We start from the raw sequence: 16945 nt of genomic DNA, 5'->3' as shown, positions 1-16945 counted from the left end.
AAACAGCCGGAGTCTTGAGTCGGCCCGTTAGCTCTGACTCCAAATAGTTAATCCAGATGTTGCGCAGAGGACGCCTCAGCATTACGCAAAGCCGGAGAGTCCAGACTTGAGCTTCCAGCGGCGCAGACCTTTCGCTCTGTATGTGAAGCTCCACATGGAGACGCACCGCTGCTGCTGCTGCTGCAGGAGAGGAGAGGAGAGGAGGACTCAAAACAAAAAGATCCGAAAATCTGAGAGGAGTTTGGGGCAGGGAGAGAAGGGAGAAAAAAAAGAAACTTTGTGAAGTGCTCTAAATGGTAAGCAGCTGTTTATCAGGCAGAGTGAGGGCAATCACAGCCACCAGACGAAGTGAGAGAGAGGAGAGAAGAGAGAGGGAGAGAGAGAGAGAAAAGAGAGAGAGATTCAACTTCACTGAGCTGGATTTAAAGAGACCGCAGACCAGAGAGGGAGATGTGGAGGGTTAAAAAAAGATAAGGCACAGACAACACAGCACTGTTCACTGTGACACACACACACACACACACACACACACACACACACACACACACACACACACACACACACACACACACACACACACACACACACACACTCCTGTAATGATCTGCTATTATATTAAAACTACTACTTTGTTTTATTTTGTGTGTGTGTGTGTGTGTGTGTGTGGACACATAAGCAACAGATGCCACAAAGTAACTGAGAATTATCATGTAGTCTGTATAGTATATAGTAAGTTCAACCCAGTTCACTTATTTTAACTTTGACTGACTTTGTAGTCCTTTTGTGTTACTGCTTATTGTGACACAGATGTAAATATTTCCATTATATATACTCATTTTTATTCTTCAAAACTCTTATTATACTTATTTTATATATATATATATATATATATATATATATATATATATATTAGGTTATGAATGTCTTGGATGGAGTAGCTAGAATGAAAGCAATTTCCCCCCTGGGGATTAGTACAGTATTTCTGATTCCGGTTCTGTTTAAAGGTCCAGTGCGCAAGATTCTGGAAGGGTTTCTTGGCATTAGATGACTTTATGTACTATGCATAAGTATGTGTGTGAAGGTCCTCAGTCATCCAGGGTCATACGTTGTGTTTAAATTTGGAGGTTGGAAGTGGGAGAGTTAGTAGCATCAGTCAATAACAATGCGTCACACCAGGGGCCTCAAACTCAAGTGACCAAGGTGGAAAATGACATCCATTCGGGTACACGCAGGCCACCGTAGTTCCCTGGCGCATGTGGGGAAGTGAGAGGGTGAGCAGACGACTCCAGGATAGAAGGAAGGCAGTGAGGTAAAAGACAGATTGCCCCGGGAGGGGATAAAGGATTTGGAGTATTAAAAGCAACAAGGAAAAGACTGTGCACTCTGTGCCTTCTGGAGGAAGTTAAATGGAGTGCAGGAAATGCAACCAGGTTACAATTATCTCACTGTTTTGGAAACAAAGGTGTTATTGTCTTATACATAAACAGCTTATCAGGTTGCAAAATAATACATGTAGGAAACTGATTTAAAAGGGGAAACATTCATGGGAAAATATAGATAGAAATGTCCTGAAACAGTGAAAAAAAAAGTATTTGTTAGGGAAACTATCCACTGGTATCATTTACCAAATTCATATTCTATGAGAACATATACAGTGTTCTCATAAATTCTAAGGATTCTAAGGCCCAATGACAGAAGAGCCAAAGTTCAACCACACGTGTTGGACCATGTCTATAATTAGCAGTTAGTACAGGTCATTGGATATCTCCAAGCAAACGCTGGACAAAAGCAGTTGTCAGCTGTTGACAGTGGACTTTATATTCTGAATACATGTTAAATTCCTTCCTGCCTTCAAACAGCCAATGGGCCCTTTGCACATCAGCCATTTGGAATTTGTTTTATAGCAGGGAAAAGCACAGGTGTTACGGATCACACGCTGGAAGTCAAGACAGTTTATTTACACCTGTGATTCTCTGTGATACTGTATAGTCCAGTCAAAATGGCTGCTGTGCAAAAGGCCCCATTGTTCTACAGGTTTGTCCACAGACCTGCAGGATGTCTAACACAATATATGACCTCATCAAAACGACCAAGGATAACTTTTGGCTCCTCTGCACCAGACGGCAAATAGTTGACGGTATACAGACGAGTCATATTTGTGCTATATCGGTATCCGTCTTGGCAGCCGCCCAGGAAAAGCAGTTGTAATCAGGAGATTTGCAACCGTGGCGTTTCCATTCCACAGAGCTACTCGGCTCCCACACATACACAAACACACTCACACAAATGTCATTTCTTAAGTGTGCTAAGTTTTATTTTCCCCAACGTAAAAGAAAACGAACAAAACAACATTGCGTGTATAAACGTTGACAGAATCATTTACGAATCCAACAAAGCTACTCGTCTTTTTAATGCGCAGTGTGTTGATCTTTACTTTATCATTATGAGCTACTGGGAAGGCGTCATCTTCTTTTAAGAACGTCTGATTGTCTCGCAACAGGCCTCAAGTCGACTGGGATGTTGGCTGTCAGAGAGAGGTCAAAAGCCAAACCTCAACCCTTTACAGGCAGCAATCTCTGCCACAGTGGAATGCATAGTAAGAAAAAAATAACAAAGAAAGTGCTGCAGTTACAGAGCATCTTCACTCCAAAAAAAACTTCAACTCCTTGCGTGACTTGTTTTCTATTTATCCCAGTTTGTTTTGTGAAGAAAATAGCAACATAAAAATACACATGTATCATCACATGCTATATTTATATATATATATATATATATATATATATATTATATTTGCTCATCACAAAGAGGTTTAGTGAGCTTTCCCAGTTAAGCATCGCTGCCCATCCAATGAAACACACCAACCAAGGAGCGAGTGTTTAAGGACTGACGGTAGGATTTGTTTTTGTTTAAGTCAGAAGCTCAGAATCGGCGACAGACATGGCGTAGCAGGCTGCGCCAGAAACACTGGAGCTGTCCTCGGCCACAGCTGCACCCGGGGACAACTTTGTCGCGGTGCTGTCGGTGTCTGTCACAGCGGCACTTGAGGGAGCAGAGTGGTCATTTTCGGCCTCTGCGGTGAGGGCCAGGCGGCTCGGAGAATGTGGAGTGGAGGCGAGTTCCTTGAGCTTTGAGCACAGTGTCCTCAAGGTCACAGGAACGGACAAGCACCTGAGACAAAAACATTCACACAAGCCATCAGAGAAACTGATTCACTTCATGAATTCATTTTTAAAGGACCAGTGGAGTGGCCTCTGTGAAGAAAGACCGTTTCCTTAAGTACTTATTCTAAAGCTACGAAAGCCAATTTTACACTTACACACATTTGTATGGATAGTATATTCGATATATGCCAATAAAACCTCCTCAATGTTACACACTGGACCTTTAATATTATCTTGACAGTTAACTTCTGTTGCTGCAGTTTTGACCTCACTATAAAGTGAGACTGATTCCATGTATGTGTCCTCTTAAAGCTGCAGAGTTAGGACAGACCATGTCACGATTGATCACGTACCTCGTAATGACAGTGGAGATGTACTGATCCGTGGTTGCATCAAGTGTTCCTGCTCCAAACAAGCTGCAGGTGATCTGATGAGAACTGGATATGTTCACCAGCACTGAGGAAAAAAAATACATCAAATCAGAAATGCTACATAGATTTCACGTCTTAAACCCGAGTAAAAACATTCTCTGGTAAATGCTCACAAACAGCGAGGGAGTCCGTGTCAGGAGGGTTGAAGGTCACAGAAAAGCTGGTGTCCGTCTCCGGCAGGACTTCGAAGTGCAGGTCACAAACCGTGCCTGATAAGACGATTAATCAGTGACACTTGATATAACTGGAATAAACGGTTTGCTCATCTCTGTAACTGTTTGTGGCTGTGTAAAGCCAAACTCATCATACCTGTAGTGGCTCCAGTGATGCAGCTCATCAGCAGGGTGTTGATGACACACTGATGTCGCAGCAGCTCCAGTAGAGCAGGGACATGAGCAGGATGGGTGAAGGGAACGCTGCTCACCATCGTCGCCATCTGTGCAGGTGCGTCCCACGCAGCTCGAGGGAGAATGTAACTGTGATTCACATCATCAGGACTTTTCTGGAGAGGAAAAAAAGACATTGGGTTATTTTAAGCCATTTATCAAATCCAACGTTTGTTTACATACACCTAATGAGTGGCATATGGCGTGGTCTTCTGCTGCTGTAGCCCATCTGACACCAACCACAAAATACCTTTTCTTCTGCATTCCGATGCTGAGATTTCACCTCAATAGATCGTCTTTATAAACTCTACAAGCTTTAAGATCATTGATTTGCCGCCACATTGACTCATTAGATATTTGCTATAAAAAGCAGTTGAGCAGGTGAACCAAATAAAGTGGCCAACAACTGTACTTGGTTTACCTTTTACGATTATTGCAACACAAGTGAGTGAAAACATGTGAAACATACCACTGTATAAATAGTATCCTGCTCATCTAATGTCTCCCCGTGGCTGTTTGCACTCTGTGAACCTCGCACCAGGAGACTGGGTAAGGGCGCCCACTGCAGGTCAACATCTGGTACAGTCACATCTATGAAATGTCACAGGAAGAGAAGAGCATGGGATAGAATGCTGCTAATAAATATTTTAAAGTTCATTTTTCCACACCTGTAATCAGATTCAGCTTGTTCACAAAAGATGCTGTCATTGGTACAAAGGGCTGCAGTTTGAGGAGGAAGCAGGCCGGCTGCGTCTCATGTGGCACTTCATTTAGCAGCAGGAACACAGGAGAACTGCCGCAAGGACAGAAACATTAACACCAAGAGAAAAGCTGCTGCTCACGTTCACCGTGGGATATAAAACAAACAGTAATCCAGTCATGAGTGAGGGGATTAAACAGGAACATGTCACCCATGAGGATCCAGCTGTGGAGGCTGCGGGATCAGAGATGACATCTGAAGCCGGTGAGCCACGTCGCTGGCACCGACAGTCACCTGGGCTTCATGGATAACTGGCTTTGGATCTGCTGTTTCTTCAAACATATAAAAGTTAATGAAAGATGACATACTTGGAGGAACTCATGCACCCCCAAAATAAACATTCTGAGGCCAAAATGAACAGGTTTATTAGTAAGCGATCCGGGTTTAGCACCAAGTTTGCTTTATTTGACAGTTCTGGCATCTTACGTGAATCGGATTCAGTTGGAGTGCCATAGAAGTGTATGGTCAGAGGGCAATCTACGATCAGAAGATTTGGTCAATATAAAATACAACAGAAATTAAAATATGTGTCAATAACTGATATTAGTGCTCATGTACCTTCTCTTCCTTCTATTACACACCCAATCCTTCCATTATTAATCAGGTCTATCTTGGAGTCGCAGTCTTTTGTTGCCCTGAAAGCAAAAAACAAACATATAACAATCCTTATTATAGATTAATCTGTCAATTATTTTTCGCCATTTAGCATTCGGATTGACAAAACATGGCATCGTCCAAGATAAACAAAAATGATGTCTCCAAACCAAAACCCGATCTCACGAAAGAAAAGTTAAAAAATTAAGGAAATAATAAATCTATTATCATCATCGATGTAGTTTATAGGCACTAGTTCTTGGTGCTACTCACCTTTCCAAAACTGATATTTGCAGCAAGTCTTTCTCGAGGTGTTGCAGAGATGTAAAAAGCTTTAATTTGATGTCACTGCTGGAGGAAACATTATGTTAACAAATGGCTACATGAGGCCCATTAAAGTGATGCCAAAATAAAAAATGTTCTAGCGGTGTTTCAGTACTTGTCTCCAGGCATGTTGTACTGGGCAAAGAGGCCTGCTAATTTCCTGGAGAAGTCGGCATAGTTCTTCAACCTGTGAGAACAAACAGCAGCACAGTCGGCACATGGATCTGAAATGTTCTTGTAAATTTAAATACCGTCTGTCAAATTAGCTCTGCCTTTTACCTCAGCAGCTGCAGGAGGGACTCGCTGGACTGCAAAACAATTTAATTTCAGACATGGGAGCAGCACGCGGTGGCTGTGAATGGCTTATTAAGAAGCAGCACTTACAACAGGAGGTCCTACTTGTGGAGCCACCTTTACCTCCTCCACCCGACCATACTGTTCCAACACCACCTCCAGGTAGAACAGGTCGGCTGTGAGGTAACACGTGGCCTCAGTGACATGAAAACCCATTCTGCGTAGAAAACAGGAATAGGGAAGATAATGGGCGCCAGAGAATGACTCTATATAGCTTATTTAGTTAAAAAGTGAACATGACATGTAGAGCAACATCTGGAAGTGCTGTGAAGTCAAATATCACAAGCATTACATGCCACAATCAACGTCTAATCTTTACCCTTGTTGTTTGGCGATCATCTCCAGGCGAGACTTTGTGATATTCAAAGAGGACACTGCAAACACAAGAGACGGAGCTGTTCAAAGGTAAAGTAAAATAGGTGGATTAAAATAAAGAGTCATCACTGTACTTTTTATTTACCATTAAACTCCTCCTGGAGTCTTTCCAGGGATCTAACCAGTGGCCCACAGGGTCTGGATTCATCTCTGGATTTTTCCTATTAGGGGACAAAGGGAAGAAAAGAAAACGGCAACAACAATAGACCAGTTGTGTGGCAGTGTTATTCTTGTGTAAACAGCCTTTGGTCCCATCCCGTCATGTATCACACAAACTGCACGACACCAGAGCAGGGAGAGAGATATGTTGACATTTGGATGCTTTGCACTTTGGGATGGGTCTAAATGAAGGAGGCTGTGATCTTTGTGTAAACTAGCCTGTCCAAATACAGCATGCTGTCAGTAATTACGTTTAGTTGAGACTGGTCCTACAAGAGTATTCAGTTTTATTTATACGGAGCCAAATCATTACACTTGTTATTGAGAGAAACCTAATACTTCTTGGTGTTTTAGTACCAACGCTGGCAAGACGCTGTATGAATAAACTCATTCCTTTGTACTACATGTCACATCAGTCCAGTGAGCAATCAAGTTTCTTTACCAGACTCCAGAGAGTGACCGCTGCCAAGTTCCACTTCGTATTAATCCATCAGTATTATCTGCACTGCTGCTCCACCCATGACAAATCTGAAGAAAACTAACCCTTCCTCTCCTCAGGAGCCTCAACTCACGAGGACCTAGAACAGCTCATGCACATTAGATGACTCTGGAGACTTCTGGATCAGTGTAAAATTAGAATCTGTGACTCATTCAACATTAGGACCCTTATACCTTTACAATGTAAATGAAAGACACCAGTAGATGATGCCAAACAGGTGGCAAGTAGCCAAGATAAACATTCAAACAACTTTGTTTTTGTTTCTTCCTGCAGATGCCACGCAGTTGATAAAGGGGCGAAACAAAGTAAAGATGTGACAACCGTCACTGCACAGTCCGCTCATCCAACAAACAATGACTTGTGTGTTCCAGGATAGATGAGCTCATTCCCAATGTCTCACCGCCTCACCAGTGCCTGATTCACAGCACATCATCATATTAGGGAAGCCATCAAAGAGCCAAGTCTAATAAATGTGATTATCACTCTTCTCCACGCAGATTTAGTCATCACTGAGGGGGAAACCAAACCAATGATTCAAGGTGATCTATATGAAGCATTAGAAGGAGACCAGGGGTTGTGAAAAGGCTGAACTGTGTCTCACCATGCATCTGCGGACCAGCTGAAAAGTGTCATTCCAGCTCCTTTCTGCGAACTTCCGACGCAGGTTAGATATTATTGACTTTTCTTTCATATCTAAAAGGAGAGAAAACATGGAACCACAGTTGTCACACTCTTAATGTAATGTCTTAAGTATGGGATTACGTTACTGTATGTGGAAGGGAATTTCATAATAAAATATTGAACTGTCATGTTTACTAGTTTAAGGCTGTAAACAACATTACCTGGTATGTTGTGACTTCACAGAGGATCTCCACCTAAACAAAAGTACCAACACTTAAATGAGGATCAGCTGATTAATCAATTATCTTCCCCATATGTCGTTTTTGTGGTGAGTTCAGTGAGACAATGCTTTTGTCGACATTTTTTATTATTATTTCTAATAGACTTAATACTGCATTCAAATCAAAAACAAAAGTGAGTGCTGTGTGGTTCTCCCATGCGGGCGGGCGTTGTCAGACGGAGCCAAACCCACAGGACGTGCGGGGAGTCAGTCTGCTGCTGCTGCTAACAGCTACCAGCTATCAGCCGAGTCTCTGGAGTTAGCGAAGAAGCTAGCCATGAGCTAACAAATAGCTCGCTAAGTCTTTTAAATTTTGCCTCCAAAAGTCATTAAACTCTGTGTCGGAGGGTGGACACCGTTACAGTGACCGGTAGGTGATGTTGTCGACACACGGGTGCTATAACAGCCGCTGCTGGTGGCGTTTGTTCTTTTCTTCGCGTTGCATCGGTTAGTTGTGATTAGCTGCTCGTTATCGCTTGCTAGCGTCTTGCCTGTGTTGCTAAGCTAACCCAAACACGCTAACGAAGAGAGCTGCTGAGTTTGAAAGCATCGACATTACGTTCATGTCTCATATTATATGTCACTGGAGACGTTACGTCCATTTTGAACATCCCCTCAGACGGTTAATTAGGGGACGGTAAGGTTCACCTGCTCGGTTGGTTACGTAGCACATTAGCCTCGTTCGTCCACTGTCGTCAACCTGACATGTCAGCGGCTAAGTTGCTAAAAAGGTGACAGTTGAGAGTATTGTGGTACTCAATAATTGACATTTTTGTTTAAATGATGAGCATATGTGTGCAGATCTGCCTTAAAATAACTATTTGATGAGTTTCTATTTCGTTGGGTTACGATACAAGTCATTGAAGATACTTTTTTAATGGAATAAATCGAGTTCATACGAATAAATGTACTAAAAGTATTCGATCTATGTCGGCATTGATATCCACATCTATCGCTGCTTACTTTCTACTAGAGATTCTATAAAATACCAGATACCGTTGTCTTGTCCTCATTTCATGACTGATTCATCCTTCCCGGGACTACCTACCTGTTGTCGTGTTTCATATACACAGTTAAAAAGTTGAGGCCTAATATATGAACATAATAAATGATTGTGGTTGTAGGCGTGTATTGTCTCTTTAATTTTACAGCCCATGACCGTTTTGTGTTGATTGTTACACAAGCTAATACTGTGATTATTCTTCAGCAAATGCTAATGAGAGGTGTAACATAATAAGATGTAGAATGCAATAGAATTCCTATAACCTAGTACATAACCTATAGTATTTGTGCACACAATTATTTACAATTATTGACATAACCCTATATCACATTGACCATCAGCATTTTACAGCATTCACCTGATCTGTCAGCAGCATTTTAATGGCGACAATGATAAAGTTCTAAATTGTTAATTTGTATAATGACTCATTGGCTGCATTCCCATTTTAACCCCTGATTCCCACATGTTTGTGTTGTCCTTTGATAGTAAAGGATATTATAGCATACATGTCTTGTCATCTTATTATTCCTGTGGTCATCTTGGACAGTCCATAATGTAGAACGATTCACTAAATTGATATGTCGTATGTCCGATTATATCCACTCCTGTCAAAATTTGGAAAATACTGCCAGTTGCTACCAAGGAGCTTTTAGGAGCCATTTTATTTCTTTGCTGAATGGCTTTCACAGGCTTCCTTTGGCTTAGTGGAATTGGTAGATTCTCACAGGTGCTTAACTGTTTTACATTCATATTGTTAAGTTTTCTTGTAGCTACTTGAAGCTTTTTTTTGTTGTGGTCAGACATGTAGTATGTCCAACATGTTTTTTTTTTGTTTTTTTAAATGGAGTTGTCGTTGATCTTGAGTGCAACTTTGTGGCTAACTGACACTTTTTCCACATAAAATTTACATTAATGAAGATGTTTCATGTATATAATTATACATATATAAACACTTTTGAATTCCTGTATTGCTGTCATAAAATAAATGAGAGAAACAGTGCTCACTACCAGCACAGAAAGGGACATGATTTTTTTTTTTTTTAGCTGCTGGAAAGAATACAAATGGAAAATACTGATATTAAAGCAGTTTAAAAATTGTTTCTATGGCCATTGAACTGCTCATTATCCTTCTGTCTTTACCGTATGTACAGAGAATAATCTGCACTACAGTAGCAGTGTAATGGCCATTTCTCGGACATTTTATTGTAGTGGGATTTATAGCTTTGAGTCACAGTGATGACAATGCAATCTAACTGCAGGAGTGGAATCTAATGCCCCGTCAGTGATGATGAAACATCTCGTGATTATTTTCTCTCTTTTCCTTTTGTGTCCCCACAGGTATTATCCTTCAGCCCTTTGTTGTCGCTGCCATCCAGACTGTTTTTCCCCTCTTCATTTCACAATCCTACCCTCCACCTTGAACTTCCTCCCCGCTAAGCTCAAATCTCTCTGTACACGGAGCCATGGCAGCTGCTAAGCCAAAGGGGCAGAACTCTCTTGCCCTTCACAAAGTGATTATGGTGGGCAGTGGAGGAGTGGGCAAATCAGCCCTCACGCTGCAGTTCATGTATGATGAGGTGAGTATTTAAACCCCAGGTGTCTGGTTACATTGTTGAGGTGAAAAGGTTCACTTGTTTGCATAATAAATCCCTGACTTCCCCAATTCCCTAGTTTGTTGAAGACTATGAACCGACCAAAGCAGACAGTTACAGGAAGAAAGTAGTGCTGGACGGTGAGGAGGTACAGATTGACATCCTTGACACAGCTGGACAAGAGGACTACGCAGCCATCCGGGATAACTACTTCCGCAGCGGCGAAGGTTTCCTTTGTGTATTTTCCATCACAGAACTGGAATCCTTCGCAGCAACAGTCGACTTCAGGTGCAGTAGCATACGTGTATATAAATCTTCTAAAATTCTCATACAACGTGTATTTTTAGGTATATATGTTTTTTTTCTCCCACATAAGTGCTTTAAACATACTGTTTGACATTTCTGAGCCCTTTGGGTCTGTGATAGACATTAATGCAGTAAGACGGTAGTAGCCCGTGTGTTTACATAATTCATGTCTGAATGGCATTTCCTGTTCTCCAGAGAGCAGATCCTGCGAGTGAAGGAGGATGAGAATGTTCCCTTTCTCTTGGTCGGCAACAAGTCAGACTTGGACGACCGACGGCAGGTTAGCGCGGACGAGGCAAAGGCACGCGCCGAGCAGTGGGGCGTGTGCTATGTGGAGACTTCCGCTAAAACCCGTGCAAATGTCGACAAGGTTGGTCTGATTGTCGAAAGTTGGTTTCGTTGATATTCAGTATGTCGGATACATGTCCACCTTATTCCTCTGGCCCATGATACCTTGTGTAAATTATGGGTGCAACTTGTGGCGCATCCTGTCACTGAAGCAGAACCGGCACTTTGCTTTGGAGCTGGGCGCTAATCCCAGAGAGCGATTGTGAAATTGAGAAAAAACAGTTTGGTATGTGGGAAAGAAAATCAACTGTTAGACCTCGGAAGGGATGATGTGATCGTCCCTCTGACTTCTACACAGTAAGTTCTGCAGTGTAAAAGGAACAGATAGTCACCAACTAACACCAAATCATACAATCGGTATTTGTGTTTAATTTAAATAATTTAATGTTGACAACACTGAGAGTGAAATATGAAGAGTCTGCACTGTGGTGCATCAGTATTTACACAGCAATAAGATAAGTCAATCTTTGTTCAAGGAGGTTGGACACAGTCTAATTTATTTTATTTAAAGTTTCAACATTTTACTATTGCGATGACAGTGCGATCCTGCAGCCACGTAGCTGCCGCTGCCTCCTCCACCGTTTTTTGGAAAGAACTAGTTTACTGCTGCTTCTGCTCTGGAAGTTTCACCCATAATCATTACTCCAGCCACGTCTCCAGAAATAAAGTGTATACGCTTTTTTGTCGTCGTTGTTTTTGTTTTTTTAACAGGTGTTCTTCGATCTGATGAGAGAAATCCGGGCAAGGAAAATGGAGGACAGCAAAGAGAAGAACGGGAAGAAGAAAAGTAAAAGTTTGGCCAAGAGAATTAGAGAGCGATGCTGTATTTTATAGTGGTGAAAGAGAGCAGGACGGCTGCTTGTGTACATATACATTTCTCAGACTCTTACATTTATTTTGTGCTCAAACCTGACCATGACTTTCTGTTCCTGGCTAACAGGACATCTGACCGTGTGTCAGGAAGTAGTAAGGTGGCACTTCATACACCATTTATAGCTCTAACTTTTTATGTGCTGACACTCCAAATAATTATGTACTCTCTCTCTCTCTTACTCTGACCACGTAACAGAGCGTAATGAATGGATGGTGTTTTTAATTTAGGCCTGAGCTTGACAAGAGGCTAAGCCCTGAAATGTTACACAACCTTTCATTGTAAAGTTTAATGTGTATAATATATTCAAGACTACTGTGCAGTGTGAGTTTAAAAGGAAATAAGGAATTATAATGTGTCGGAGCCAAGATTTTAATGGGTGTAAAATAGAACTGGAAACTCTCACTTTGTTTATTTTGTCCACGTTAGTCTTTGGTAGGAAATGTAAGTGAACACCAGTCAGTGTAGTGTCAACCCCGAATTCATCAAGTGCCGCCAAGAAAAAAGTACATTGCACTGGTAAATATTGGAAGGATTTTGTCGGAAAATCATTGCATAAACGAAGCCACAGAGGAAATTTGATGTCATCCCTATATGTCATTTTTACACCTCTATTTTATTGTGCACTGTGGTTGCCAACATTAATTTTAACTCCACAGCCAAGCCCCTTTTTTTTACCCCTCCTCTTTCATACATCCAGTTTAAAACAAGTACACTAATGTTTTTTTTTTTTTCTTTCTCCTTTTCCAGTCGCTTTTTTAAAAGTCAAATGCACAAACAACATTGATCACGACTCTTGAATCTGTTCAGGATTTTCACAACACTTGAAAATGTTTTTTTTTTTTTCAATTGTAACATTTCAGAAGTTTTACCTCACTTTGGCTTTCATTGCCTTCCTTTGGAATCCTTGGTGCTCTGATAAAAGGTGATTCCAAAACACTACATCCTTCACGTGCCCTCTTTAAGACGTCTCAAATAATAATAGTAATAATACAAAAAAACCTAAATACATTTCTTCCAGGTGGTAAAGTATTTCTTTTTGCCAGTTTCCTCACTCAGACTTTTAATTCCCCGTCTTTTTCTGAAAGTTTGGGCTTAAGTGGTGATAAATTATTGTTTAAAATTAAATAACAAAGGCTTAAAAGAAGTGGAACCTGACCCATCCAAAAAGTTCTCTCTATCACCAAAGAAATATGCTAGCTATTTCAAACAAGTGCCCAAGTTTTTTTATTTTATTGAAGTGAATGACATCTTGGTATGGAGCACATCAGAATCAAGCACTGCAGTGTTGGGAGTGCGACAGCTGTTTCTATTTAGGCAAAGGTGTGTCATGAGCGGAGCAGGGATTGTAGTGAAATGGACAGGGGAAGAAATGCAAAGTTATGAGGGCTTGCTTTTAGTAATTTAACGTACAGCGCGTCACTGTTGCTTCTCTCTCTGTTGTGATTGTGAATAATCCCCACATGCTTGTCCTGTGATCGGCCAATGAGGTGCAGAGTTCAATGGTCATTCTACTTTTGTTAGATTTTGTGTGCCCCCCCCCCCACCCCGTGTTTCACTGCTGTAGTGACTTCTTAGTGTTCGTTTGGTCTTGCTCACGTACCTTAAAGCGGCGTAAGAACTGGCAAAATTAGAATGCAGTGCGTGATTAGCGGATGAATCGAAGACACCATGAAATCTGCCCCCTCTATTCTCACTATTTCCTTTTATGACTGAGCTGTTTTATTGTTTCTACCACAGAACTTGTAACTTATTTAAAAAAACAAACTTGTTTTACCCTTTTTAAAGATTTTATTTAAGTTAAACAACCATCAAAAATCCCCCTCTTATTAATATAAAAGTAAATGAGAGAGTGTATGTGTATTTACAATAGCAAACCACATAAGCGCTACATTTACTTTAATGAACTTCGGCAATCAGTAGGATGCCCAACACTGGAGTCTATGCAAAAACTAATGTTGTTGGAAAAAAAAGGAGCTGCTTTCAAACATGCACTGTTGTCCCAGCAGTTTCCGGAAATTGTTCTGCGTGAAATGGGCTTACAGAACTTTTTCCTCCGACCCCCCCTCCAGTCATATTTCTGGAGAATGTCAAAAGTGAGCCATTTTTCCAGACATTTTATGTGCCTGAAAACAGCTCAGGACTGAGTTTACTATCAGCACTTGTATTTAAATTATTTTCACTAATCTGACCACAAGATGAAAAAAAAAAAAGTCTAACATCATCCAAACACTTTTCTCTTAATATAAATGTTTAAGTTTTGTTTACAGACTTTGTTGTTATAAGACATTTCAGTGTGTTTATTGTACAAAAAGGCAGTGATGCTTAAGAATGTAATGGATTTACATGTCCTGAAAAGCACATAGTTGAAGTTTCAAAGAGAGGAGAGTGAGACTGAATGTGACTGAATTGTGAGACAAAGCAATGGCATTAGAATGCGTTTTTGAAATAGTTAAGCTTGAAATATTTTAATCTAAGGGTTAAACTGCAGTGGTTGAAGCGCCCGATATTCAAAGTGGCAGGCACAAAAAAACGAAATGCATACAATGTAAGAACCACAGCCTGTTATGACGTATTTTCATTTAGCTTACGTCCATTACAGTAAGTGCTGTGTGTCCACAGTGTCTGTGACCGCCATAGTGCTCGTTCACTCCAGCATTGTTTATCGCATTCTCGTTTCAGTGCTTCCCCTTAAGCAAATGTAATCCATCCCCATTCTCTTTTCTTTGGTCTTCATGAATACTTAAATAAACTTGATGGCCTGAATATTTTCAACTGGACACTAATACGGATGTTTGTGTGAACGCTATGAGCAAAAATTGTCCTGGGGTATTCAAATGATTCGTTTTGCATTTTGTATAAAAACCCCTTGAAATGAAAGAGAAAAAATATGAATTGATATCTATGTCTTTGATTGGATGGTTGTATGTATGCCATCAGTTACATGTTTCCTTCATGTTTACTTATTTTGAACGTAACCACTAATGTAGCCTATCTGTTTGTGAATGCAAGAGGTGAAGCTTACATTTCAATTCATTTTTTGTGAGTTCTTTGGAAATGGAAAATAAAATGGATATTACTAATGATATTTTTATGAATGATTTTTTTAAAAAATATATATTTTTGTCTTGAGATGTGAATTTATATCTGGAATGACTGAAGTGCTACGTTGACCTTGTTGCCCCTTTTGTTTTCACCCAAAGACAGCTTGGTGCAGCTCCAATCATCTGAATGAAAATGTCATGGAAAACCTTTGTAACTCATATATCCTTGCACCAATCTTTATTTTATGATATCTTAAAGTTATGTTTACAATTTTTGCAATTGCAACGACAATTTGGCAGTTTTGTGATGGAAAAGTTATTGATCCAGTCACCTATTTGTTTCGCTTTTTACAAAAAGTACAGTTGACACTTGAGTTTATGCAATATTTTAAATTTACATTTTTCTACACTTACATACCCAGTTTCCACATGAATTAAAACATGTACATTTCCCTAGAAAATGCAGATGGGTATGTTGAGTGCAGTGTGTTGCTTGATCTGAACTCACAATTAATTTCCTATGAGAAAAAACGTGCACACGTTTACACCAAATAATATGCTGACATGTTTATTTTGTTCTTTCAATAAATTCCGGACTGACTGTTACACTAAGAGGTGCAATGCTGCCCTCCACAGTTCGAAGTTCCCAATCACATTTTAAAGTTCGTCATCACAGTACGCAATTCTAAAAAACGCAGGTCAAAATTTCGACCCCATTCTCATCCTCATGCTTCCCTCTTTCCTTAATCCGGCTGGATTAAAATCCGCGGTGACTGGCAGATGTTTTATTTTGAAGGAAGGGGTTTCCCTTGGTGCTTTCGTAACCACTGAGCAACATGACGTAAACGCGTATCATTGGTTCACATCGACGCACGAGGCCTGTAGTTTGAAATCTGTGTGGGCCCCAGTGAGCTGCACCGTTAGCCACATTGCGAACAAAGTTATAATATTTGGAATTAATTCAAGCTGTTATCGAGCCATTTAACGCGGAGGGACGCGTTATACATTTGGACAGTGCAGCTGTCAGAGGGAGCAACGGACCAAGAAGACACATGAAAGCTGGCGTGTTTTTGAATGGCTTTGTGTTGTTGTATTTTTGACTGAGTTGCATTGAACTCCACACAAGGAGAAAAGAAAGCTAATTGGCTAAGTTGCTAGCGGCTAGCGAGCTAGCGGCGGCGGCTGTCCAACAGCATACTCGCGTGCTAGTCACTTCCTTGTTGAACATTGGAGTGTGATGGAAGGCGAGAAGAAGTTTGATAGGAGGGGATGGACTATTTCTGTTTAAACTTACAAGCCACCTGATGAATGGATGTACCTGCTTATGTGAATCGCGATACTTCATCAGACCGGGATTTTAAATCTGGACCTGCTCCTGGGCCTGTGTTTTGGCCATGAAATGGAATGCGACTGTGTAGCCGGACACAGCTAGTGGGTGCTAGCTGGCTAAACCAACTAGCATTAGGTAGCAAATCTGGTAAGTGTCAGTCCTGGAGTACAATGGTGGAGTATTGCCTTGCTTTATAAGTAAGCACCATTTTGTGGGATTTATATGACGGAATCTGTCGGCACCAAGTGTTATCACTTTCCGTCTGGTTAAACTCGGTTTATCTGGAACGACCACTGTGCTAGCTTCGTAATGCTAATGATAAGCTTGTGCGAAAGCTAGCTAGCTGGTTGGCTCTAATTGTGAAATAGTTGTAGCGTTAGCCGACTAGCCTTGGTACACAGCTAGCCCAATGTTTTGTTTCGCGACACTACTAGGGACATAGCGTAGGTGAAGTACATATTTTGTAAATTATTCTCAACGTTACTGTAGCATTTATTCTGTTGATAA

General features: G+C 40.9%; 1 protein-coding gene across 1 annotated transcript; it reads left to right on the top strand.

Moving 5' to 3' along the window:
* Positions 1-8176: 8176 nt before the first annotated feature.
* ralaa (v-ral simian leukemia viral oncogene homolog Aa (ras related)) lies at positions 8177-15050 on the top strand. Its single transcript, XM_083901884.1, has 5 exons — positions 8177-8314; positions 10286-10524; positions 10619-10827; positions 11041-11215; positions 11905-15050. The coding sequence occupies exons 2-5, from the start codon at positions 10411-10413 to the stop codon at positions 12025-12027; spliced, it is 621 nt and encodes a 206-aa protein (XP_083758010.1). The 5' UTR covers positions 8177-8314; positions 10286-10410; the 3' UTR covers positions 12028-15050.
* The last annotated feature ends 1895 nt before the right edge of the window (positions 15051-16945 follow it).

Source organism: Microchirus variegatus (assembly GCF_963457635.1).
Source record: "Microchirus variegatus genome assembly, chromosome: 15".
NCBI lineage: Eukaryota > Metazoa > Chordata > Actinopteri > Pleuronectiformes > Soleidae > Microchirus > Microchirus variegatus.
Note: the sequence above shows the minus strand (reverse complement) of the source record. Positions and strands in the feature narration are given on the sequence as shown.